Source organism: Rhynchophorus ferrugineus, unplaced genomic scaffold, assembly GCF_030347505.1.
Source record: "Rhynchophorus ferrugineus isolate W39M unplaced genomic scaffold, kcgeb_rfMv2 rfM7, whole genome shotgun sequence".
Classification (NCBI taxonomy): Eukaryota; Metazoa; Arthropoda; class Insecta; order Coleoptera; family Curculionidae; genus Rhynchophorus; species Rhynchophorus ferrugineus.
Window position 1 is genome coordinate 3,097,444 of NW_027472586.1, and position 26,087 is coordinate 3,123,530.

The following is a 26,087-nucleotide window of genomic DNA, read 5'->3' on the forward strand; positions in this document are numbered from 1 at the left end:
AATAATAATGTACCTATTCATTCATTCATATAAATTCCATTCATTATAAAATCGTATTTTTGACAAGATATCATTGTTACATGCCAAAAAATAGTGATATGTAAAGTGTACAAATACGATTTCGTCCCTTTTTACTGGATATCGATGCTTGAAACAAAGAGAACAATGTATTGAATGCAGTTTGTAGCATATATATTACATGTATAATGCACATATTTTTTATATATAGTACAAGATAAAAGTTCCTAAATACTGATTAAACTGAAGAAAGAAAAACTGTTCAATCATCGTCCGAATTATCAGGACGATGGAATGTTTAACTTGTTGATGTTTCAGATTATTTATTAATGAAACATTGAGTGATGGTGAATGGCCTGTTCTAAAATCTTAAAGATAATAAACATGATGATATCGTTTTTCTATGTTGTGAAAATTAGCAATTATTTGTCATTTTTACATATTTTGCAGTCAAATTATGCAGAATTGTACGCCAAATTTAATGCTGATATACTGATTTTTATCACATATTTGGTTTTTAAGTTATATTATTAAAAATTGTATATCCAAAAACTTAGTGAAATACCGTTCATATCGAATATCTTAAAAACTATAAGCTCTAAGGTAAATTGGTTTGAAATTTCGTCTCTTGAAAACCCAAAAAATGCATATATTTTGAAGGTTTTATCTTTATCTCAGAATTTCCATCCAATTCCTAATTATTTTCTCCATTACGTATCGACTTAATATCTTGGATTTTATATTTTTTTAAAATATTATTCATTTAAATAAACAATTTCGTCATTGTACATTAATTTTTGCAAAGAAAAGAAAAAATAAATTGTATTCAATTTATAAAATTGTCAACACTGCGTTATTTTATCGTTTGATCAGTTACGAAAGTATATTTTACCGTTGATTCGCAACCAGATATATAAGAAACCCACTTAGCATGCAAATCTCTGTCGTTAAGCTCGAATTAATATCAAACGTCAAAAACAGTTCTACTCCGTTTGACGGGAACGTTAGATATTTCCTGTTAATGGAAGCGGGTAGCTAGAGGGTGTGCGCCTCTAGTACTTAATGAATCTATTACGCCAAACGGAGGAATCTATTAAATATATTCGCAGTATTACGAGATATATATCATCGTCGGACTAGTAGGTCAGTTCAGGTGATGTGGTCAAGAGCAGTCATGTGTGTTAATGCCTCAGCACACACCTAAAATATGACCAAGAGGCTCAACGGCTAACTATTATAGCGTTCACATAATCGATCATAATCAATTTAACGATTTAGAGTTAAATAACATCGAATTGCAAAAGTTCCTAGTTAAAAACTTACTTTATTTTTCAATATATTACCCTCAATCTGGCGAATAAGGTGAATGTCATTGGTTTTACAGTACTAGTTCTTTTTTTCTCAAAATCTTTATTTGTATATATTCCTGAAATACAACTCTCTCTGGGTCAAAGGAAATCTGCCTCACCACCTAATAACAATTTGTTAAAAACAAGAAACTGAATTTTGTAAAAAGCTTCATCATTATTTCCATTATTTGTTTATTGACAAATTTATTTTTATTATTTTATAATTTTATTTAGATTAGTTTACTGGTTATTTCAATCCGTTGTTCCTTTTGATCGATGGATATATCATTTTCGCATCTTGCACTCTTATTTCCATTTAAATAATTATAGATTGATAACAATTACACAAATAATAAAGGATTTTACGCTGAATCGAATGGTTTTATGCTGATTTTCATATAACCTTTAATTTTTAAATTATGCGATTATATTTATATTTTCATAGAATTACTAGATTTTCATTTATGTCATATATATTAAAAATTATAAGTTCTAAAGGAATTTAACATGGATTTTCGTTTCTTTCACCCCAAAATAGATATATCTCGAAAGTTTTATCTTTATCCGAGAGGTAAAAAAATTTGGCACTTTTTCCATGTATATAGTCGTGAAAATTTGCGTTTTTTTGCCATTTTCGCAATTTTTACTGTCATTTTCGTTCAAATAATCACAACTTAAAGAAAATTACATGAGATATACAGAATTTTACATTGAATCGAATAGTTTTATACTAATTTTCATATAACGTTCGGTTTCTAAGTTATATGATTAAAATTTTATTTTCAAAAAATTACTAGATTTCTATTTATGTCATATATCTTAAAAATTATAAGTTCTAAAAGAATTTAACATAGATTTTCGTTTCTTTCACCCCAAAATAGATATATTTAGAAAATTTTGTCTTTATCCCAGAGGTAAAAAAATTTAGCACTTTTTCCATGTATATAGTCGTGAAAATTTACGTTTTTTGCCATTTTCGCAATTTTTACTGTCATTTTCGTTCAAATAATCACAACTTAAAGAAAATTACGCGAGTTATACAGAATTTTACGCTGAATCGAATAGTTTTATACTAATTTTCATATAACCTTCGGTTTTTAAGTTATATGATTAAAATTGTATTTTCAAAAAATTACCAGATTTCTATTTATGTCATATATCTTAAAAATTATAAGTTCTAAAGGAATTTAACATGGATTTTCGTTTCTTTCACCCCAAAATAGATATATTTCGAAAGTTTTATCTTTATCCGAGAGGTAAAAAAATTTGGCACTTTTTCCATGTATATAGTCGTGAAAATTTGCGTTTTTTTGCCATTTTCGCAATTTTTACTGTCATTTTCGTTCAAATAATCACAACTTAAAGAAAATTACATGAGTTATACAGAATTTTACGCTGAATCGAATAGTTTTATACTAATTTTCATATAACCTTCGGTTTTTAAGTTATATGATTAAAATTGTATTTTCAAAAAATTACCAGATTTCTATTTATGTCATATATCTTAAAAATTATAAGTTCTAAAGGAATTTAACATGGATTTTCGTTTCTTTCACCCCAAAATAGATATATTTCGAAAGTTTTATCTTTATCCAAGAGGTAAAAAAAATTGGCATTTTCTCCATGTATATAGTCGTGAAAATTTGCGTTTTTTGCCATTTTCGCAATTTTTACTGTCATTTTCGTTCTAATAATCACAACTTAAAGAAAATTACATGAGTTATATAGAATTTTACGCTGAATCGAATAGTTTTATATTAATTTTCATATAACCTTTGCTTTTTAAGTTATATGATTAAAATTGTATTTTCAAAGAACTACCAGATTTCCATTTATGTCATATATCTTAAAAATTATAAGTCCTAAAGGAATTTAACATGGATTTTCGTTTCTTTCACCCCAAAATAGATATATTTCGAAAGTTTTATCTTTATCCGAGAGGTAAAAAAAATTGGCACTTTTTCCATGTATGTAGTCGTGAAAATTTGCGTTTTTTTTGCCATTTTCGCAATTTTTACTGTCATTTTCGTTCTAATAATCACAATTTAAAGAAAATTACACGAGTTATACAGAATTTAACGCTGAATCGAATAGTTTTATACTAATTTTCATATAACCTTCGGTTTTTAAGTTATACGATTAAAATTTTTTGTTCAAAAAATTACCAGATTACTATTTATGTCATATATCTTAAAAATTATAAGTTCTAAAGGAATTTAACAACGATTTTCGTTTCTTTCACCCCAAAATAGATATATTTCGAAAGTTTTATCTTTATCCCAGAGGTAAAAAAATTAAGCACTTTTTCCATGTATATAGTCGTGAAAATTTACGTTTTTTGCCATTTTCGCAATTTTTACTGTCATTTTCGTTCAAATAATCACAACTTAAAGAAAATTATATGAGTTATACAGAATTTTACGCTGAATCGAATAGTTTTATACTAATTTTCATATAACCTTCGGTTGTTAAGTTATATGATTAAAATTGTACTTTCAAAAAATTACCAGATTACTATTTATGTCATATATCTTAAAAATTACAAGTTCTAAAGGAATTTAACATGGATTTTCGTTTCTTTCATCCCAAAATAGACATATTTTTAAAATTTTATTTTTATCCGAGAGGTAAAAAATCTTGACACTTTTTCCATGTATATAGTCGTGAAAATTTGCGTTTTTTGCAATTTTTACTGTCATTTTCTTTCAAATAATCACAACTTAATGAAAACTGCATGAATTGTATAGAATTTTACACTGAATCAAATAGTTTTATATTAATTTTTATATAACCTTTGATTTCTAAGTTATATGATTAAAATTGTATTTTCAAAGAACTACTAGATTTCCTAAAGTCCTAAAGGAATTTAATATAGATTTTCGTTCATTTCACCTCGAAATATTTTAAGAGTTTTATCTTCATCCGAGAGATAACAAAAAATGACACTTTTTCATTTATATTGTCCCAATAATATACGATTTTTGGCCAATTTCAGATTGTGTATAGAATTGTTTAACAAAATCCTGTTGCAATTGCTTTAGTAGATCTGTCCAGGGATACTCCCACAGCATTATTACCAACAATCCCATGACGTTCCATTTTAAAAAATTTACGGACTTGTTTACTGCATCATTGACCTATAGGGCAAAATAAGGACTTCATAAGGGCGACATAATTCGCCTTGAGCATAAAAATTATTTGACAGTATCTCACAAAACTATGTTGATTGATAATGATGATTAAATGGGTTAAAAGCTTTGTTTAAGTAAAGTTTTATTGGATCGAAATTGAGTGAAACAAGGACACGTTAGTGAGAGAGACAGAGGTAGAGAGAAGACAGAGACCAAATGAACCAAATATAACAAATTTATAATTAGAGATCAACGTGATAAACCTGGTTACTACGTTTTAGTTTTTAGTATGCATACGTCGAGGTGAGAACGTATTAAACATGACACTTAATCCATTAACATGTTCATCATCCCAATTACATTTGTATAACAAAACGTCATGATCAGAATACATCATATCGTCGAATCGGCCGAGTTAAACGATTAAGCATCAATCCGAAAGGACCGAAGCAACAAATTGGTGCTGGTTAAGGCCAGCGAATGGGTGAAAAACTAAGTCAACTAGTTGTATGGACCTCGGAAAGTTAGTTCATTGATCTTAGTAGGCCGTTGCTCTTCTAGAAGAAGCACTATGAGACGGCTGGCTGTTCGACGTTGCCAATTCTCGATTATTTATAGTTCGAAATGTTTGCGATTTTGTTTTGTTCAGTATTAGATACACTTTCACGGCGTTGTTGATATATGGATAATGTAAAAAGTAAAGTTAATCGATAGGATTAGTTGTAGATACTTTCTGTATGAACCTACATTGTTTTGTTTTTTTGATAAAATAAAGAAACCTTGTAAAAATTAGTTACTGTTTAGTCAACAACGTATAGTATTTGAGTATTGTGTTAAGATATGAAAGTATTTCTCGAAAATGTATCATCGAAACCTTCAATTAACATCACTTTACAGCTGCCATATCCATCTAAATTAGCTTAACGAATATCCCTTCGAGGATATGGATTTTATAGTAAAAAGCTATAATTTAAGTACCATTCATTATAAAATAGTATTTTTTGGCAAAATCTCCTTATTACATACCATAAAATACTGATATGCAAAGTGTACAAATATGATTCCGCTGTTTTTACTGGATATCGATACTTGAAAAAAAGAGCAATTTGTTTAATACAGTTAGTAGCATACATGTCATTACAAAATAAAAACTACAACACTAATTCATCTGAAGAGCGAAATACTGTCCAATCATCGTCCGAATTATTTTTAAATTGATTTCATATCAGAATGGAATGTGTAACTTTCAGATTATTAATTTAGTGAAACACTGAGTGATGATTAATGGATTGTTCTAGCATTTTAAACATTATTTTGATCTATAAAATATAATTAGGTCTTGATATTTTGCGATTTTTTGTCATTCTTAGATATTTTGTTGCCATTTCAGTTGAAATAATTTCAGATTAATGAAAATTAGAGAGGTTCTACAGAATTTTACGCTGAATCTAATGGTTGTATACTGATTTCTATAACACATTTAGTTTTTAAGTTATATTATGAAAATTGTATATTCAAAAATTAGTGGATTACTCTTTATGTCACATATCTTAAAAATGATAGGTTCTAAAGGAATTTAACATGGATTTTTGTTTCTTTCACCCCAAAACACATATATTTTGAGAGTTTCATCTTTATCCGAGAGGTAAAAAATTTTGGCACATTTTCCATGTATATAGTCGTAAAAATTTGCGATTTTTTGCCATTTTTGCAATTGTTACTATCATTTTCTTACAAATAAACACAGCTTAATGAAAATTACACGAGTTATACAGAATTTTACGCTGAATCGTATGGTTTTATATTAATTTTCATATAAGCTTTGATTTCTAAGTTATATGATTAAAATTGTATTTTTAAAGAACTACTAGATTTCTATTTATGTCATATATCATAGAAATTATAATTTCTAAAGGAATTTAACATGGATTTTTGTTTCTTTCATCCCAAAACACATATATTTTGAGAGTTTTATCTTTGTTCGAGAGATAAAAAAAATTGCCACTTTTTCCATGTATATAGTCGTAAAAATTTGCAATTTTTTGCCATTATCGCAACTTTTACTGTCATTTTCGTTCAAATAATCACAGCTTAATGAAAATTACATGAGTTATACGGAATTTTACGCTGAATCGTATAGTTTTATACTAATTTTCATATAACCTTAGTTTTCAAGTTATATGATGAAAGGTGTATTGTCAATTAAATGTGGAGTTGTGTTTATGTTACATATCATAAAATGTGTGAACTTTACGTCGGTTTAGCATGAATTTTTCTTTATTTTATCCCAAAATACATTTATTTTAAGGGTTTTATGACTTTAAGGGTTTTTTTCCATATATATATATATATATATATATATATATATATATATATATATATATATATATATATATATATATATATATATATGTACTATTGCAACTCAAATAATCAAATTAGTAAACATAGACCGTTACGATTTTATTTTTAATTTAACCGAGGTTTGTTTTTCTCCGAAATGTTAAAATCGCCGGTGACACATTTGCATAAACAAGCAACCTGTTCTGGAGTGAATAAACCGAAGAAAAATATTTACCTAGCTAACAGTTTTTCGGTTTCTGAGTGCCTTCGCCATATTTTGCCACACACACATGCCATAGTTCAACTGTCTACGCCAAATCAAACAGATGGTCGTTGACCGGCAGATTTTGGTTGTCGCGCCAGAATCCGCGATAACGGTAGACCGGTAATCTTCGACAAGTGAACAGGAAATTATTCCACAATCTTATATCATCATCCTCGTCGTCGGCTCGCTCTTGCCAACCTACCAATAATTAAAAGGCGCCATTATAACGAGACAACGCCGAAAAAAACGTAATACATTATATTCGGACGGCATTTTTGTGCGTGAGTCCTCGAGAACATCTCGTTTACAAGAGGCCGAGGTTTTAATCAATCATTCGGTGTTACCACACAGAGCGTTAAATGAACTATATCGACGAGAAAACAAAAACAGAGATTGGTAACAGCAAAACAGTTATAAATATAGCCGGCTTGGTTGGCGCTGTGGTAAAAGCGACCGGACAGTCCACCTATTGTTGCGATAGACGCTGGTTCGAATCCCGCTGAGGCACGATCGGAAATGTATGTTTGTGATTGTCCTAGTCCTAGACAAGAGTGCGAAATCCGACAACGAAAATGATCCCAGTCACGCCAGTAACCAGGCTGGGTAAGACCGGATGTCTTCTGGCATGATTTCTAAATTGGACATTCGCCGGTCGGTAAGCTTAATGCCGAGGACCGTGGTTCGGACCTTACGTTAAACTGTAGGTCCAGTCCAGATAAACCCTCGTTGGTAAAAAGGGTACTTTAAAATATGAAAAAAATACCATTTTCTACCATGATAGTTCTGATAACCATAGTATTTATTCGAAAAAGTTTGGTTATTATAAATGTTTTGCCTGTTGCGCTTGACTGACCAATTTAAGGGCATTATCGAGTTTGGAAATGTGCATTTTTATGCATGAACAATTACAGATGCACATTCTGCGTAAATGTATAATATAATTGTCATAACCAATTTTTTTAGTGCATTTTTATTTATTTTCGCTTCTTTCTTTCCAAAAAGCTTAAACATTGATAATTTTATCTTTAGCCCAATGGTAAATAATTTTGGAAATTTCATCATTTTCTTCATATATCCCGCTGTCACTTTAGATCTGATAATGTGAAGTTAATCAAAATTACACAGATTATAAGAAGTTTTATGCTCAATCGAATGATGGTATAATAATTTTCATACAACGGGAGGCAAATTCCAAAAAGAAAATGTGGATATCTATTTATGACACGTATCTTTAAAAGTATCCATTCTAGGATAATTTAACATGAATTTTTGGTTCTTTCATCCCAAAATACATATAATTTGATGGTTTTATCATTATCCGGGAGATACCATTTTTTACCATTTTCTAATTTATTGTTGTCATTTCCGTTCAGATAACCGCAGGATAATGAAAATTACAGGAATTATAAACAATTCTTCACTCAATCAAATGGCGATATTATGAAATTTATATAATTTTTGGTTTTTAAGTTTTAAAATAAATAGTATTTTTTGAAAAAAAATCTGATTTCAATTTATATAGCATATCTTAAAAGGTATACATTCTAGAGCAATTTAATATGGATTTTCGTTTCTTTCACTCCAGAATACATATATTTTGAAAGTTTCATCATTATTCGGGAGATAAAAAGTTTTGCCAGTTTTTCCATGTCACGAAAATTTGCGTTTTTTGTCATTTTCTTAATTTTTTTATAATTTCCCTTCAGATAGTAGCAACACAATAAAAATCACACGAATTATAAAGAATTTTTCGCTTAGTCGAATTGTGGTATTATACATTTTATATAGCTTTTGGTTTTTAAGTTATACAAAGAAAAGTGTTTTTTGAAAAAATTGTGATTTCAGTGTATGTCGCATATCTTGAGAAGTACACGTCCTTGAGCATTTTAAAATGGATTTTCGTTTCTTTCACCCCAAAATACAAATGTTTTGAAAGTTTTTTCATATTTTTCTTAACGCGTCCGTTGAGACAATCACAGTATATTCAAAATAACGGTAATTATAAAGAATTTTCCTTCAATCGAACGAAAGTATATTGATTTTTATATATACTTTAATGTTTAATATATAAATTCAATATGTATAAAATGTTTGACAATCTCTTTAACAAATCTTTCATTCTTCGTCATAAAGTGTGTCATAAAGTCTTTAGCGTATTTTTAAATTATTAAATCCACAAAACAAAACAAATATTCTCATAACACTAAATCTAATATTGTACATAATCATTTCCCAGCACCTTATTTATTTTAAAAGTCTTTTGCAATGATTAATCAAAGACTTAGTCAATTCATCTCGAATATAACGTGAATATTTATAGAAAACTTTTTCAGCTGAATCGAAATAACTAAACACTCCTACAACGTCTAAACCAAGAGTCCAGTTGCTTTCAATTAAAAAGGAAATCAATCTATTGAAGAATTATATGAACCAAAATGTATTATTTCTACTTTCGCCTAATAATTTATAATATTAATTGAAGCCCAGCGACAAAGACAGCGATTTTTCGTAGATTTACAGAACTGTTATGTGTCTTCCAACAAAACTAGCAAAATATAAAGTTTCAATGCCTAAACATATTTAAGCTCTCGAACAAACCAACGGCCGCTGCTTAGCTATCGAAAACATGCAATCTCTAACGGTACTGTACTGAAATCGGTCAGAAAAATCGCGGGAAATCGCGACAAATCGTGGAATATATGTAGTACTAACAAGGCCTTAGCGTAGTTCCTCCAACGCCGCCATCGAGCTGCAGGAACGGTCGTGATAATGGCCGGCAGTATCTCGTGGCCATTCCTGCGTCTCTCGAGCCCGACCTACCATTACGTCTGACCAAGTCCGCATCGCTATGGGTGCCCACCATTATTACAGTATCGGTCGTACCCATATTTCTGTTTGGCGCGATTTATGCGGCTTAATAACAAAGCCAAGTTCGACAGGACACCGTACGGTTAACAAGAGAACCTTTGCGGAGGACGTAGTCCTATTTGGGTCAGCGCAATTGCGATGCAGGAGTTGAAACAACTCGGCTAATATCGAAATATTATGACGGAACTCTTGCAGATACTTAATATGATCGTTTTTTTTTTCAGATATCAACGAATGCGATGACCCAGCGATTGCAGCTCGGTGCGTGGAGAACGCAGAGTGCTGTAACCTTCCTGCGCACTTCCTTTGCAAATGTAAACCAGGTTTTCAAGGAGATGGTGAAGCCCAGTGTACTGGTAAGTTTAAGTTTCAATATTCTAATTTGTGGCGCTTCAATCAAAAGACTTTTATAATTATTGAAACGTCATAGCAACAATTACTACCGACAATATCCAAATTATATGAAAAACTCAAGCAAAGATCATAAGTTCTTAAGTACTAATAAGTACTTAATTCAGACTACAATATGTGCCAAGACTGTAGAAGGTGGCTGCTAAAATTTGTTCTGCAATATTTTTAGATGTTGCTCAAGCTTTCGTTATATTTTGGCGTGAGCTTTTAAAGCATAAGATTAAAATACTTCTCCCTGGCCAATACTCAAAAATTTAGAGTCATATATAAATGGCCGATACTTCCGACTCAAAACAAGAAGATACCTGTCCTGACTTGACGAAAATACAAGTACGTAGGCCACAGGACAGTGTATTGGAGCCAGTTCTTTATCTGCTGTACACTCGAGACTTGCCTACATTCAACGAAAGCGTTGTTGCTCCAATATCACATGACAATGTAAAGCTAACCATTGTAACTTGACCTAAAATCAAAGTAATTGGTTTGCCATTCAATCATAAAGCCCAATCAAGCAAGATTATGACGTCTGTATTTTGGGATGCGCATGGAATAATTTTCATTGACTACCTGTTACTAATGTACGTATTTCCCAAATTTTTGGCTGTGTATTGATATAAATAATAAATTTTCTAATTAGGATTCTATTAAACACACCTAATAAAAGATGTAAGACAAATATTTAGCTTTATTATGAAAAACTATCTCTGCTACTGGCCTCCGCCATCTTCATTAAGCATAAACAAAATTAATTTATAGTAAATGAGCAACGTGTAATTAAAATAGGTTCCCAACATCCTCGGAGACCGATTTACTACTATTACTTTCGACGCTAGGACTGGTTTTCTTCGTCGTCAATCGACATACGCAAATTAAGCGAAAGAAGAGAGGAAACTTGAAAATGTCGAACAGTTTCCTGTTCGAGGTCCGAATGCGGAAGGTGTTGTTCGATGTCGATGCTCAGTATCTCCTGTAATAGATGGATTACAAATAGAGAACTTTCCGTTTATTCCCATGAAGATAAATAATAATCTCGGTAATGGTCATTCTTTCAAACGGTATTAATTTGTGTTATCAACTTTACATTCTCTTGCAAATCAGTATAAATATATCGAAACACGTAAGATTCTATTGAAAACAGCTTTAAACAACTAAAATAGTAAACGTTCCCGAATAGATTAAAAAATGTTACAATAACAGGCCAATTAAAAAGTCCCCAGCCTGACACATAGATGGCGCTACTAGAATTAAATTTTGACAGCTGTCAGATCGTTAGTTTGTGAATTACAGCATCTGGAGTGAAGCAACTTTTGTCATTGTGAAAATAATGGATTAGAAGGACTTTCGCGTGTAAAATGTTGCTTTCTGAAGGGAAAAATAGAGTTGAAGCAAAAACTTGGCTTGATTCCGAGTTTTCGGATACTGCCCCACAAAAATAAACCATCAAGGATTCACATGCTTAGTTTAGACGAGGTGAAACGATCACCGAAGGCGGTGCACGCGGTGGACGCTCAAAAGAGGTTGTTACCGACGAAGACATTAAAAAATCCAGAAAATTATTTTGAATGACCGTAAATTGAAATTGAATGAATTAGAAGATACTCTAAAGATAGCAACTGAACGTGAATCATATCATTCGCTAATATTTGGACATGAGAAAGCTCTGTGAAAAGTCGGTGCCGCGCGAGCTCACTTTTGGGCAAAAACAACAACGAGTTGATGATTCGGAGCAGTGTTTGGCCGATGGCAAGCTCTTGTGTCGATATGTGACAATGGATGAAACATGGCTCCATCATTTCACTCTGAAGTCCAATCGACAGTCATCCGAATGGACTGCACACGATGAACCCGCTCCAAAACGTGGGAAAACGCATATAGCGCCTGTATTTTAGGACGCGTATGGAATAATTCTCATTGACTACCTTGAAAAAGAAAGAACCATCAACAGCGACTATTACATAGCGTAATTCGACCGTTTGAAGGACAAAATCGCCCAAAAACGGCTATATATGAAGAAAAATAAAGTGCTACTACACCAAGACATTGCACCGTGCCAAAAATTAGTGAATTGGGCTTCGAATTGCTTCTTCATCTACCGTATTCTCCAGATCTGGCCACCAGCGATTATTTCCTGTTCTCAGATCTCGAAAGAATGCTCTCTGGGAAAAGATTTTCGTCGAATGAAGAGGTGATCGCCGAAACTGAGGCCTATCTTGAAGCAAAGGAAAAATCGTACTAAAAATATGGTATCGAAAAGCTGGAGGGTCGCTATAGTCAGTGTATCACCCTTGAAGGGAATTATCTTCAATAAAAAAGACCAATTTTGTCAAAAAAATGTGTTTTACTATAGTAGACAGGGGACTTTTCAAATGACCTGTTAGGGAAGTTAATTACTCTGAATAAAGTTTAAAAAAGCCCTTTAAAACTTTCCAACTGGTGAGGAATTTACAAATCTGCTGGGAATCTCATTGTAAATGAGGACTTTGACATCTCATCTTAAACATAATATCACAATTCACTGTGGTATATTTACAATTCTACTAATAAATTTCAAGACTTTGTTTCAATCAGAAACATCCCATCTTACAAAATGAAACCAGAGATAGAAAATATTTTGAAAATTAGATTAGATTAAAAGCTGGAGAACTTATTGAAAAGTGGGAAAACATGAAAATGGATCTAAGATGTTATGAAGACGGTTGGTACTTGTCCGCTTCTTAAAATAATTTTAAGGGTAATATTATGGGGAATTTGACAACCCCGATACTGACTAAATGTATTCTGTAAAGAATAAAATATTACTATCAATATTGCTGAAAGGAAACGACCGGTGAGAAAAAAAACAAGAAACAAACGTGAATGTTTATGACTCAGATCGAATTTCACCATTATATACACATCCAATATTATTATTAAGATAAATTATAGTTAATATTCAATAAAGAAATTATTGGATACGTGCTATCGTTTCGTGGCGGCTGGTGATTCATATAACTGCAAAATTATATTAAATCAATTTATTCATTGGGCTTAACCAACGGTTTCCTTTATTACAACGGATATAGTGAACGAAGTATCACGCATTTTAATTCTATATTGGCTGATATATAATCGATTAGATAGCAGTTATTTTCTATCACTTGAGCTGAAGAATCAATTTCTTGTCAATTCGTTTTCATTTTGTTTTCTCAATGACTAGGCTCAATAAAACAGAAACGAGATTTAAATAAATGATATAAGACCAATTTATATTTGTATAATAGGAAAAAAACATATTTTTAACAATCAATAAGAAAGAGGAATGAATAAGAGGTTCCCTTATAACGTTTTATTTACAACAAACAAAATTAGTTCCTTTTCGTCCAATCTGTAGATTCATGATGGTTTTTAGTATATAGCAAGGATATCAATAAAACATTAATCTATCAACATGACATATATATAATGTTGAACAAGAATAACAATTTAATAGCCATTAAGCTATCTGCTCTAAACAGAAATCTAAACGAGTACGTAATATGTTTTTTTGTTTCAGATATCGATGAATGTCAGCAACCAAATGTTTGCGGATCGAACGCCCTCTGTCAGAATACCCCCGGAAACTACACCTGCGTATGTCCGGAAGGTTTCTACGGCAACCCCTACGACGGATGTCTGGATCTCGACGAATGTCAACAACCCGGAGTTTGTGGACCTGGTGCTCTTTGCACGAACGTGATTGGAGGACGACAATGTCATTGTCCGCCAGGTAGATGTCAAATTAATGATATATTTCCAGCGCGAAGCCCTATCTCATCATCCCGTCATAGTACCTTACATTACAGAGCTAGTATCATGTCACATATAGGGAAAGCCCTTGGGTAATATCAGGTATTCACAAAATTATACTAAACGATGTTTTTATTCAAGGATATGAAGGTGATGCTTACACAACCGGATGTGTCGATCTCAACGAGTGCGCTCGAAGCCCTTGCGGACGCAACGCCCTCTGCTCCAACCTGGAGGGTAGCTTCAAGTGTGCCTGCCCGCCCGGTTTTATCGGAGATCCCATGAACGATTGCTCAGGTACACACCACTACCATCTACTCACATCATTCATAACTCTGTTTTACATAACTGTACAGAAAAAAATAAGCGTGAGTTAGTCGAAATAGCCATCTCGACATCACTGTATATAAACAAAACAAAAAAAAACAAACACGTGAAGACTGATTTTCTTTCTCCCCCCATTGTACAAAAATCGTAATTTAGTTTAACCCGGAGACGTAGTGGAAAAACCGTAGCAACTACTGGTATTTGCAGCAGTACTTTGTGACAGAAAATCAGTTTTACCTTTATTATATGTTTAAATCAAAATCCAAACGTAACACCTAAAATTTACTTTATGTTTCTCATAAACTTGTGTATGACCCACCATAAACACCGTCATTCAACCACAACTAATGACAATGTGTTAAAACACGAGCTTTCGATGCTGCAAGTGCCGAAATAAAAGAAGTAACCCCCCTAGGCTAATAAAATAGCTAACCCCCACGCCCAATACAATAAAATTTTAAAAAGAAACTAATTTATTTTTAAGATTGGAGATAGAATAGCATAACCCCCAAAAATAATATATTTGAGCTTCAAAATAAATGAAATAATACGGAAACACAAATGAAATAACCCCCTAATAGAGGAGAAAATCATTTCTTCTAGTGTTTAACTAACTCACCGTTTATTTTGTTGGGATTTGCTTTGGTTCTTAATTAAATTTAATTTATACAGTGACTTTTTATTATTATATACTTCCTTTAAAAATAACAGTTCCTAATCAATGAAACTATTCATGGTAATGAATATGAAACCCCAATATAACATAAAGATGAATAGTATTAAACTTTCAAGGATTCTACAAGATTTTAGAAGAGTTAATTAATCTAACTTATTCTAGTTCTTAAAGTAGATTAGCTTAAAATGCTTACTCAGTAGTTATAAGAACAATTCCAAAGATATGGCCACTTGTAGATTATTCATTGTCTCGAAACTTCAAACTTCAAAGAAACCTTTTTTAATTTCAAGTTATTATAAAGAAAATCTGTATACTTTGTACTCAAAGTTTTTAGATTTTAAAATTAGTTGACTTTGAATACTATCGAAGCAAATCCCAAAAGAAAAAGTGTAAAATAAAGATCTCATCGATCTCTGATCGAACAACCTTTAACCAACCATGGAGAAAGAGAGATATACTAACCCGCTTTCGCTCGGGCAGACATTAACGAATGCGAATCGAACCCTTGCGCTGCCACCGCTTCCTGCCACAACACTAACGGCAGCTATACGTGCCAATGTCCCGAGGGATTCACCGGGACTGGCACGGAGGAGTGCGTGGATATCAACGAGTGCGGTAAAGCAGGAGCTTGCGGGATTAACGCCAAATGCATCAACGTCCCGGGCTCGTTCAAATGCCTCTGTCCCACAGGATTCACAGGCCAAGGACACCTCTACTGTGAAAGTTAGTTGGAGCCCTTTTACTGAATCACTTTCGGACAATCTCGTGTCCCTTCTATGTTCAGATTACTAGTAGAAAAATCGATAGTTTTTGATGCCTGAGGAATGCTGATCCAATTTTGCTTCTTGTATACACAGCACATCAGTGAAAAAGGTCATATTTATTTAAATAATAGCATGAACGCTATTATAACTGTACATATATTATTTTTACGCAAAAACGACATAGAAGCTTTGAATTTATATGTTTCATAAAGTTTATTAGGCTTAACAGCAAAATTATCTCCTTCTTCATGTTATTGCTTGAAGAACTGCCACTGACGTTAAAAATAACTGTTATGATAGGTTTTATCAAGTATTCTCGCCCTACATAGCCATTCATGGAGAAAAATTACTACAAGACATATTAATCATTTCATTTTACATAATTTTCTGAAGGGCGTCTATAGCAGATTTCTTAAAATCAAACAGCAAAAGGAACGAATGTCCAAAATACCACTGAAATAATTCAATAATGTTAAGTGGAAAATGGTTATTTGATTCAGAAAAATGTTAAACCAGCTAATTTAGCAGTTAGGTTAGCTCTTCACCTCTGTTATTTCGTTAACTCCTGTAAATATAAGGACTTAGGAACTATTTAAGTTGGAATATGTAAGAATATGTACAATTACAACTAATATCAGTGCTTGTTTATCACTTGATGTGCTGTGCGAAGATATTCTTAATAAAATTACTTGTAATGTAAATAAATTTCAGACTCATATGCTTGATCGTATGGTGGGTAAACCGGTGCCTTGACTGGAGTGTAGGCAGTGTAAATGTAGCTTTGTTCGATACTAACTAAACAATTTATACAAACTATTTTCTCAATATTCTCAACAATAAGGTGTCGCGAGGGAAATTAGTCGAGAACTGAACTTCTCTTGCGAACCTTAAGAGAAGTGTACTTTCCATATAACAACCTAGTTTACGTAAAGCCTGTATATTCTTAGTCTATTGGATCTATAGGAAGCCTAACTGTACTGTATACATTTTTGTACAATCTCGTATTTGTATTAATCATATTTGTCTTGCAGCTGTCGTTATTAATAGAATTTCACTTTCAGCTGGTAAAACTACTTCTTCGTAACTGTATATTTTGTTTGTCTTTACTTGTTCTGTTTCTTTCAGTCTCTTCTTCTATTTGGTATGCGTAGCTCTAATTTCTAGTTCGAACGACGTTTCGTCAAACATGTTATGAAATGTTCTCAGATATTAACGAGTGTGAAGGGAACCCTTGCGGAGAGAACGCTATTTGCACGGACACTATCGGCAGTTTTGCCTGTACGTGCAAGGAGGATTTTACGGGAGATGCTTTTAAGGGTTGCGTCGATATCGATGAGTGTTCCACGCTAGAGAAACCTTGTGGAACGCATGCTGTTTGCGAGAATGCCGTACCAGGTTATAATTGTGTATGCCCTCAAGGGTACCAAGCTAATCCAACACCCAATGTTGCTTGTGAACAGGTGAGTCATCATGTAAAAAAAGTGAAAATTTAATTAAACGCTTTTTTATGATTCAGATTGATGTTGGCGTGCTTTGCCAGTCGAACTTCGACTGTACTAACAACGCGGAATGTATAGAGAACCAGTGTTTCTGTCAGAAGGGATTCATCCCCAAGAAATCAGTGTGTGTCGATATAAACGAATGCGAAAATGGTACCAAATCTTGTGGTCCGAACGCTAATTGTCTAAACTCTGTCGGTAGTTATCACTGCGAGTGTCAGAATGGATTTGTCGGCGCTCCACCTATGGTACAATGTAAAGCACCCTGTGATGATGTGAAGTGTGGCAATCACGCTTATTGTAAACCGGACGGTGACGAGGCTTATTGTATTTGCGAAGACGGATGGACGTTCAATCCTAGCGACATATCTGCTGGCTGTATTGGTAAGTTCACATATTTAATGAAATAACTTTTATATTATGAGATTATGCCACACTAGTAATAGGTAATGATACGCATTTTCTTCATTTTGTTACATTAAAAAGATATTTATTGATATAAATTGGTTAAACGAATATATTCCTACATTTTCTACAACTAGTTGTCATATTTCTTACAACATGGCGATACCGTGTCGAAAATTTGATGAAACAGCGATCTATATTTATTCCTCTCCAGCCTTTCGAAATCATCTCACTGCTAAACCATAACAGGCCAAATGAAAAGTCCTCGGCCTACCATAGTAAAACACATTTTTTGGCAAAATTAGTGTTTTTATTCGACATAATTCCCTTCCAGGGTGATACACTGATTATAGCGGCCCTCCAGCTTTTTTCGATACCATTTTTGTAGTAAGATTTGTCCTTTGTTTCAAAACAGGTCTCAGTTTCGGCGATCACTTCTTTATTCGGCGAAAATGTCTTCCCAGCGAGCATTCTTTTGAGATCTGAGAACAGGAAATAGTAGCTGGGGGCCAGATCTGGAGAATACGATTTCCCACGATTTGGAGCTGGTTCATCATTTGCAGTCTGCCCGGATGACTGTCGATTGGACTTCGGAGTAAAATGATGGAGCCATGTTTCATCCATTGTCACATATTGATGCAAAAACTCGGGTATATTACTCGCTTAATCATCTTCAAACACTGCTGCGAGTCATCAACTCGTCGTTGTTTTTGGTCAAAAGTGAGCTCGCGTGGCACCCACTTTGCACAGAGCTTTCTCATACCCAAATATTCGTGAATGATATGATGTACACGTTCAGTTGATATCTTTAAAGTGTCTGCTATTTCATTCAATTTCAATTTACGGTCATTCAAAATCATTTTGTTGATTTTTTTAATGTTTTCGTCGGTAAGAACCCCTTTTCGTCGTCCACTGTGTTCACCGTCTTCGGTGCTTATTTCACTACGTCTTGATGGTTGATTTTTCTGGGGCAGTGTCCGGAAACTCAGCATCAAGCGAAGTTTTTGCCCTAACTGTATTTTATATACACGCGAAATTCCTTTTTATCCATTTTTTCACAATAACGAAAGTTGCTTCACTCAAAATGTCATAATTCACAAACTAATGATCCGACAACTGTAAAATTTATACACGCATCTTTTGACGGTTAGGACTAACTAAAAAACATATTTATTTAATTCTAGTAGCGCCATCTATATATCAGGCGGGGATTTTTTAATTTACCTGCTATTTTATCGATCTAAGCAAGTAGTAAACAGGTGGTGCTATGTCCAGAGAGTGCTTCAAATTCGAGCTGTTGCTGGCTATTGAACTAGGCTAGTTGTTGGTTTTTTTCTAGCAACAATACGTCATTCAATTTATTCAGTTCATGTTGATAGACATCTGGTATAAAATTTTCATTCTTTTTTAGCACCATGTACACAGCAAGACATTACAGTCATACAAATACAGCTCATGTATTGTTATGGATGGCTCTACTGGACTAACCTATGACTTTTTGTCCTTTTAATGTCGTAATAGGTCCATTTCTAATAGCCAGTCACAATAGACTACAGAAATCTATACTTTCTTTGCCTGACAACGAATGAAATCGTGATGCTGAAGCCAATGGTGGCAATTTTCCCTCATATTAGATCTTTCCCATCTCATATAAACATCTAGACACAGTCGATTCATCAGCTCCCAAGTTAACTGAAAGATCTTTCAGTGTTTGAGCTGGGTTTCCATCCAATAAGTCTTGAAATTTATTCGCTTCAACATGGTTGGTCCTCCAGGCCTTTCGTTATCATTGATATCAATTTTGAAGTCGTTTTAACCAAAACTATCAAACGAAATATAATGAAGAGGTATCACCACAAATTTCTGATGTATTACAGACTTTGGCAGTAGATTTATTCATATCAAACAACAAAATTACAGTAGTTATTAATTCATTAATACTATGGAAAACTAGGTTAGGTCGTTTAACAGTTTAACAGTAAATGTAGTTAAACATATAACTACGAAGATATCCACTAAGTTAATCGTTATCCTTCCACAGATATCGATGAATGTGACAAAGCAAACGGTCCCAGTGGACTATGCGGTGTTGACGCCGTCTGTACCAACCTCCCAGGAACGTTCGCCTGTCAGTGTAAGCCCGGATTCACCGGAAATCCCAACAAACAATGCTCCGATATCAACGAGTGTCAACAGCCTAATACTTGCGGTGTTGGGGCCGCCTGCAATAACCTGCCGGGAGGTTACACCTGCGAGTGTCCGGAAGGATCAATTCCGGACCCTGATGCCAAAACTAAATGCAGCGAAATCGTCACCTGCTCCAAGGATAACGACTGTCCCGGCAATGCCTTGTGCGATGACAAGAAACGATGTCTTTGTCCGGAACCCAACGTCGGAAATGACTGTAGACGTAAGAACGGATTGATTTTGGTGCTTGTTCTTGTTAATTTAAGCTCGATTCTTTCCAGATCCTTGTGAGACCATCAACTGTGCCCCCAACGAACAGTGCTTGTTACTGAATCACGTAGCCACCTGTTTCTGTAGTACCGGATACACGAACACGTCATCCGGCTGCGCTGATATAGACGAGTGCGCCAACAATCCATGTCAACAAGGCGCGATATGCAAAAACGAACCCGGTACTTTCACGTGCCAGTGTCCCGGTGGTACGTCCGGTGATCCCTATAGAAGCGGGTGTAACCGGGTGGTACCGAAGCATACCGGATGCTCTCCGGACAATCCCTGTCCTACCGGAGAGCAATGCGTTTTCGATGAACTGACCAATGAGAGTGTGTGTATTTGTATCAGCGGTTACGTCAGGGACAACGAATCAGGAAAATGTCGAGATAACGATGAATGTACGGAATTTCGTGATAAACCGGCCTGCGGTATCAACGCCCTCTGCAAGAACCTCCCGGGCAGTTACGACTGTCAGTGCCCGCCGGGTTTCAACGGGAATCCCTTCCAGGCGTGTCTGGAGTGTAACAGTCCCGATTGTCGTTGTCAACCACCTTATGAGCTCAAAGATGGTAATTGTGTTTTGGCCAGTTGTAACCCGGATGGCTCGTGCCCTAACGGCGCTGAATGTATCACCATCACCGGCGGCGTCAGTTACTGCGCTTGCCCCAAGGGTTACCAGACATCCCATGACGGTACCTGTGAAGATATCAACCAATGCATGGAGCAAAACCAGATATGCGGTTACGGAGCCAAGTGCATCAACCAACCGGGTTCCTACGAGTGTCACTGTCCGGCGGGTTACAGTGGCGACGCCTACAATGGCCTCTGCTCCCCCAATCAGAAGAAATGCTCCAGCGACAGAGAATGTCACGAGAACGAACGCTGCGTCCAGCCGGGAGAATGCGTGTGTCCTCCACCCTTCTTCACCGACATCCAGGACAACAACAAATGCAAGAGTCCCTGCGAACGGTACCCGTGCGGCATCAACGCCAACTGCACCCCCAGCGATCCCCCCGTCTGCAGCTGCAAGCCGGGTTTCGAGGGTGACCCTCTGCAGGGCTGCATGGACATCGACGAGTGCGCTGATGCTCCCTGTGCCTACGGGGCACACTGCCTCAATTTGGTCGAGGGCTACAAGTGCGTGTGTTCCAGGGGGATGACCGGGGATCCATATAAGGGCGGGTGCATCCTGGATACGCCGGGAACCGTCAAATCGGAATGTCAGACCGACTCGGACTGCGCCAAGACCCTCAGTTGTCGCGAGGGTACCTGCGTCAGTCCGTGTGCCACCGTATTGTGCGGATCTAATGCCCGTTGCTCGGCGGAAAATCACAAGGCCGTGTGCAAATGTAATCCGGGATACGTTCAGAGTGGACAGAAATGCGTTTCACGTAAGTATTTTTCAATATTCCTCATCACATCATTAACATAATGTTCCAAATGATAAAAGTGTCGATACCAAGTACGAAATATTGCATCTAACTGAGATAAACTATAAGCAGGATAATCACATCATGTTCCAAAAAACTATGGCAAATTCTTTAAAAAAAATCTCCCGTTTTTTTTTCAACATGATGTTCCGAAAAATAAAAGTGTTGACACTATGCACGAACACATTACATCTAACTAAGAGTAATCAAAAATTAGGATAAACTTTTGCGGTTTCTTTTTCCTATTTTCTTGTTTTTAACATGATATTTTAAAAAATAGCTATATTGATACCAAGTACGAACTATTCTATCTCATTATATCGTTTCACATACGATAATAAGAAATATATTGTAAGCATTCATCAAGAAATGTACCCGGAAATGTTCCAAAATTGGGATCTTTCACCAAATGCACAAAGAGAAAATAAATAATGTTATGTATAGTCATTCATTTGAAGCCCAGAACTAGTTGGATTTTGTAGTAATATAGGCTCAAGTTTGAAACAAGACATACCAAACTGGATCCGAATGAATGAAAAATCGAATTAGTTATTTCGAACTTCGTCAGAGGTCTTTGGAGAATTAAAATTGAAATACTGTCAAACCCTAGACTAACAAATATTAATTTCGACAATAAATTTTCATCATTTTAATCGCGTTTCTGTGTCAAAATCGACCTTTTGTTCCAAGTGAAGCGATATGAAAAATAGGAAATGAGTATTGTCTGGTGATATTTAGTTCAGAAAATTATGTGAAACCAACAGCGGTATATTGACGAAAAATAGAAACTCTCACCAAGCGCCAGCTGTATATGATCATGATAACGATTTAATATATATGACCAAATATTAAGTATTAGGCTAAGTAGATGCAGCTTTACCTAGTTAGTCTAAATCTTGATCATGCTCATTATGTCTATTCTTTTTACAGCTTGCGATCAACTTGATTGTGCCCCTGGGGCTCAATGCATTGTAACAACAAGCGGACCTACATGTCGCTGTGCCGAAGGACTGATAGGAAATCCCTTCCCAGGAGGACTATGTACCACCGACGTTTGCTCAGCCAAAAACCCATGCGAAGAACCAAAAGTATGCATCAGCGGCCGCTGCAAACAACGCTGCCAAGGCGTGATATGCGGTATCGGAGCTCACTGTGACCGAAGCACCAACAAATGTGCATGCGACTTCAATCTTCTCGGCAATCCCGACGTGATTTGTATGCCTCGTAAGTAGCACTTAATTCTAACGCTCCCTTTTCGAAGTAAACTAAATTTGTCAATTATTACAGCTAAAATCGGTCCGGTCTGCGAGCCATCTTGCGGCAGGAACGCTCACTGCGTCTACGGACTGATAACCAACGAATGCGTGTGCGATATGGGAACCTCGGGCAATCCATACGAGTTGTGCGAGAGGATGAAGGTACAAGAACGCAAGGGGTGCACTGTGACGTCATGCGGTGCCAACGCCGATTGTACCGAGACCTTCAACGGCTTCGATTGCTCCTGCAGGCGGGGCTACACCGGAAATGCTTTCATCGAGTGTAAAGATATTGACGAGTGTAAGAACAACGTTTGTGGCGACAGCGCCGTCTGCATTAACACCATAGGAAGTTACGACTGTCGCTGCAAGGAAGGATACGCCGGTAATCCGTTCATCATGTGCACCCAAGTCCAAGGGGGAATATGTCGGGAACCCCAGAACTGTCAGTGCAGCGAGACCCTCCTATGTCCTGCCGGATATACGTGTCAGAGAGGAGAGTGTCGAGATCTGTGTTATAACATCCACTGTGGTCCTAAAGCTAGCTGCAACAACGGTAAATGTGCCTGTTTCCCGGGATTTATCGGTGATGCTGATGATATCGTCGACGGCTGTCGAATAGAGAGCCAGTGCACCAGCGATCTTGATTGTACCAACGAAGAGATCTGTTTCCAACTCGGAAAGGGCGTGAGAAAATGCGTGGATGCGTGCAGTAAGGCTCAGTGTGGTCCCAATGCCCTCTGCGTAACCGACAAACACCGAACGACTTGTATATGTGCACCGGGTTATAAAGGAAACCCCGATGATTTAACCACGGGTTGTCAAGCGGAAGAACGGGTCAGTACCCGAGAATGCCTTGAAGACGGCGACTGTAAATTCGGAACGATCTGCGCCGTTGACAGCCACGGTATCCAGAAATGTATCAGCCCCTGCGAGATGGTGGCCTGCGGGCCTTACGAGACCTGCAAGCTGGACGTAGGCGGTCACCCGACCTGCGCCTGCAAAGACCAATACCTGTGGAACCCCGTAACGTCCGCCTGCGAGAAACCGTCCATTCCCGAATGCCAACGAGACCAGGAGTGCGATCCCATCGCCTCCTGCCAACCGGACGCTCTGGGTATCCTGAAATGCGTCTCGGTGTGCGCCCAATTCACCTGTCCGAACAACTCCGCATGTATAGCGGAGGCTCATAGAGGACAGTGTCAGTGTTTCGAGGGTTTCTCCGGTAACCCCAACGATAGAAGCGGGTGTCAGCCCGTCAAACAAGACCAGTGTACCTCCGACGCTCAGTGTTCCGAGCAGGATACCTGCCGGATGGATCCCAAGGAACAGAGACGTGTATGCTTATCGGCTTGCGATCTAGTCAAGTGCGGACCAAACGCCATCTGCTTGGTCAACAACCACGTCGCCAAGTGTCAGTGTCCCCCCGGTTCGTATATCGGTGACCCCAACAACCCCACCGTCGGATGTGAGTCGGTTCCGTGCGTTTATAACATCGACTGTCCTCCTAACCAGCTCTGCAATCGAATGACCCACACCTGCCTCGACGTATGCGATGAAGAATCCTGCGGAAACAACGCGGTATGCATAGGAGTCGACCACAAGGCCACCTGCCAATGTCCACCGGGTTACTCGCCGAACCCCATCGCCGAAGTGGAATGCGCCGTGGTGAACGCCTGCAAATCGAACCCGTGTCACAGCACCGCTCTCTGCGAGCCGAACCCCAACGGCTATAACTGCGCGTGTCCCAAAGGTACCATCGGCGATCCACGCGTCAGCGGATGCAGGCAAGAAGGAAACTGTCCCCAAGGAGACTCGGACTGTCCCGAGAACGCCGTCTGTTACCAGGGCAACTGCACCAACCCATGTACCTTAAAATCCTGCGGACCCAACGCCATCTGCAACATAATCGACCGCAAGGCCATCTGCGGGTGTCCGTTCGGATACAAGACCGCCGATACCGGCGCCCAAGACGGCTGTCTTCGAGCGGTGACCTCCTGCACTTCCGACTTGGAGTGCGGTAACCAAGTTTGTCACAAAGGACAATGCCGGCCGGTTTGCCGCAATACCACCGATTGCTCCGAGGGCGAGGTCTGCCTGGACAGGAAATGTGCCACCGCCTGTGCCGACCACAGTCAGTGTCTCAGCAACCAAGCCTGTCTCGGAGGAATGTGCACCATCGGATGTCGCAGCGACAAGAACTGCCTCTCCGAACAGGCCTGCATCAACAACCAGTGTCAGGACCCCTGCAAAAACAAAGACACCTGCGGCCCTAACGCGGAATGTTCCAGCAAGAACCACAAATCCATCTGTAAATGTCCATCGGGCTTCGAGGGAAATCCCACTCCACAACAGGGTTGTACTCGAATCCCCATACTGTGCGAGGCCCGTCAAAGATGCCCCTCCCATCACAAATGCTTCAACGAACACTGCCTCCTCTCCTGCGAGGGTAACAGCCAGTGCGCGATAGGTGAAAGATGTACAGAACGAGGATGTCTCAAAGTCTGCTTTAGCGACGGAAACTGCTTGGCAGGAGAGATTTGCAAAGACGAGGTGTGTCAACACGGTTGCGCCAGCGACTCCGACTGTACCAACTCCCAGTCCTGCATCAAAGGGAAATGTAAATGCAACGCCGGGTTCAAGGAAACTTCACAAGGATGCGTTGATATCGATGAATGCGAGGCACATCCATGCCATCGCGAGGCCATCTGCAAAAACCAACTCGGATCGTACACCTGCGTCTGCCCGGAGGGTATGGTTGGCGATCCTTATACCAGCTTAGGTTGCAGCGGTCCAGGCTCCTGCAGATCAGATAGAAACTGCCCGGATAACCTGGCATGTAAACGCGGGAAATGCAGAGATCCTTGCGACGCCACCAAATGCGGGATCAATGCCGTCTGCGCCGTACATAATCACAAAATGTCCTGCGAATGTCCGACCGGTCATCTCGGAAACCCCTTCGATAAAAACCTGGGATGCTTCAAGGTTGAATGTATAGAGAACGACGACTGTCCCACCACCAGATTCTGTAACGCTCACTCAAACAAATGTTTAGGTAAGAAAAAGTTAAAGTAGTATACAGCATTAATCGTACGTTGAAAGCGCAGAAAATCGACGTAC

At 37.0% G+C, this 26,087-nt stretch overlaps 1 protein-coding gene across 11 annotated transcripts in view; it reads left to right on the top strand.

Moving 5' to 3' along the window:
- dpy (fibrillin-like protein dumpy) overlaps positions 1 to 26,087 on the top strand; it is a 254,407-nt gene that overhangs the window by 125,333 nt on the left and 102,987 nt on the right. For 7 of the 11 annotated variants that reach the window (XM_076409337.1, XM_076409339.1, XM_076409338.1 and 4 more), the window contains exons 6-15: positions 10,199 to 10,330; positions 13,918 to 14,130; positions 14,292 to 14,447; positions 15,634 to 15,876; positions 17,124 to 17,377; positions 17,434 to 17,800; positions 19,863 to 20,231; positions 20,290 to 21,672; positions 22,642 to 22,935; positions 22,999 to 26,022. In XM_076409337.1, coding sequence (XP_076265452.1) covers positions 10,199 to 10,330; positions 13,918 to 14,130; positions 14,292 to 14,447; positions 15,634 to 15,876; positions 17,124 to 17,377; positions 17,434 to 17,800; positions 19,863 to 20,231; positions 20,290 to 21,672; positions 22,642 to 22,935; positions 22,999 to 26,022 — 6,435 coding nt within the window. The remainder of the gene's footprint in view (positions 1 to 10,198; positions 10,331 to 13,917; positions 14,131 to 14,291; positions 14,448 to 15,633; positions 15,877 to 17,123; positions 17,378 to 17,433; positions 17,801 to 19,862; positions 20,232 to 20,289; positions 21,673 to 22,641; positions 22,936 to 22,998; positions 26,023 to 26,087) is intronic. The other 4 variants (XM_076409345.1, XM_076409346.1, XM_076409341.1 and 1 more) reach the window with 3 other exon arrangements.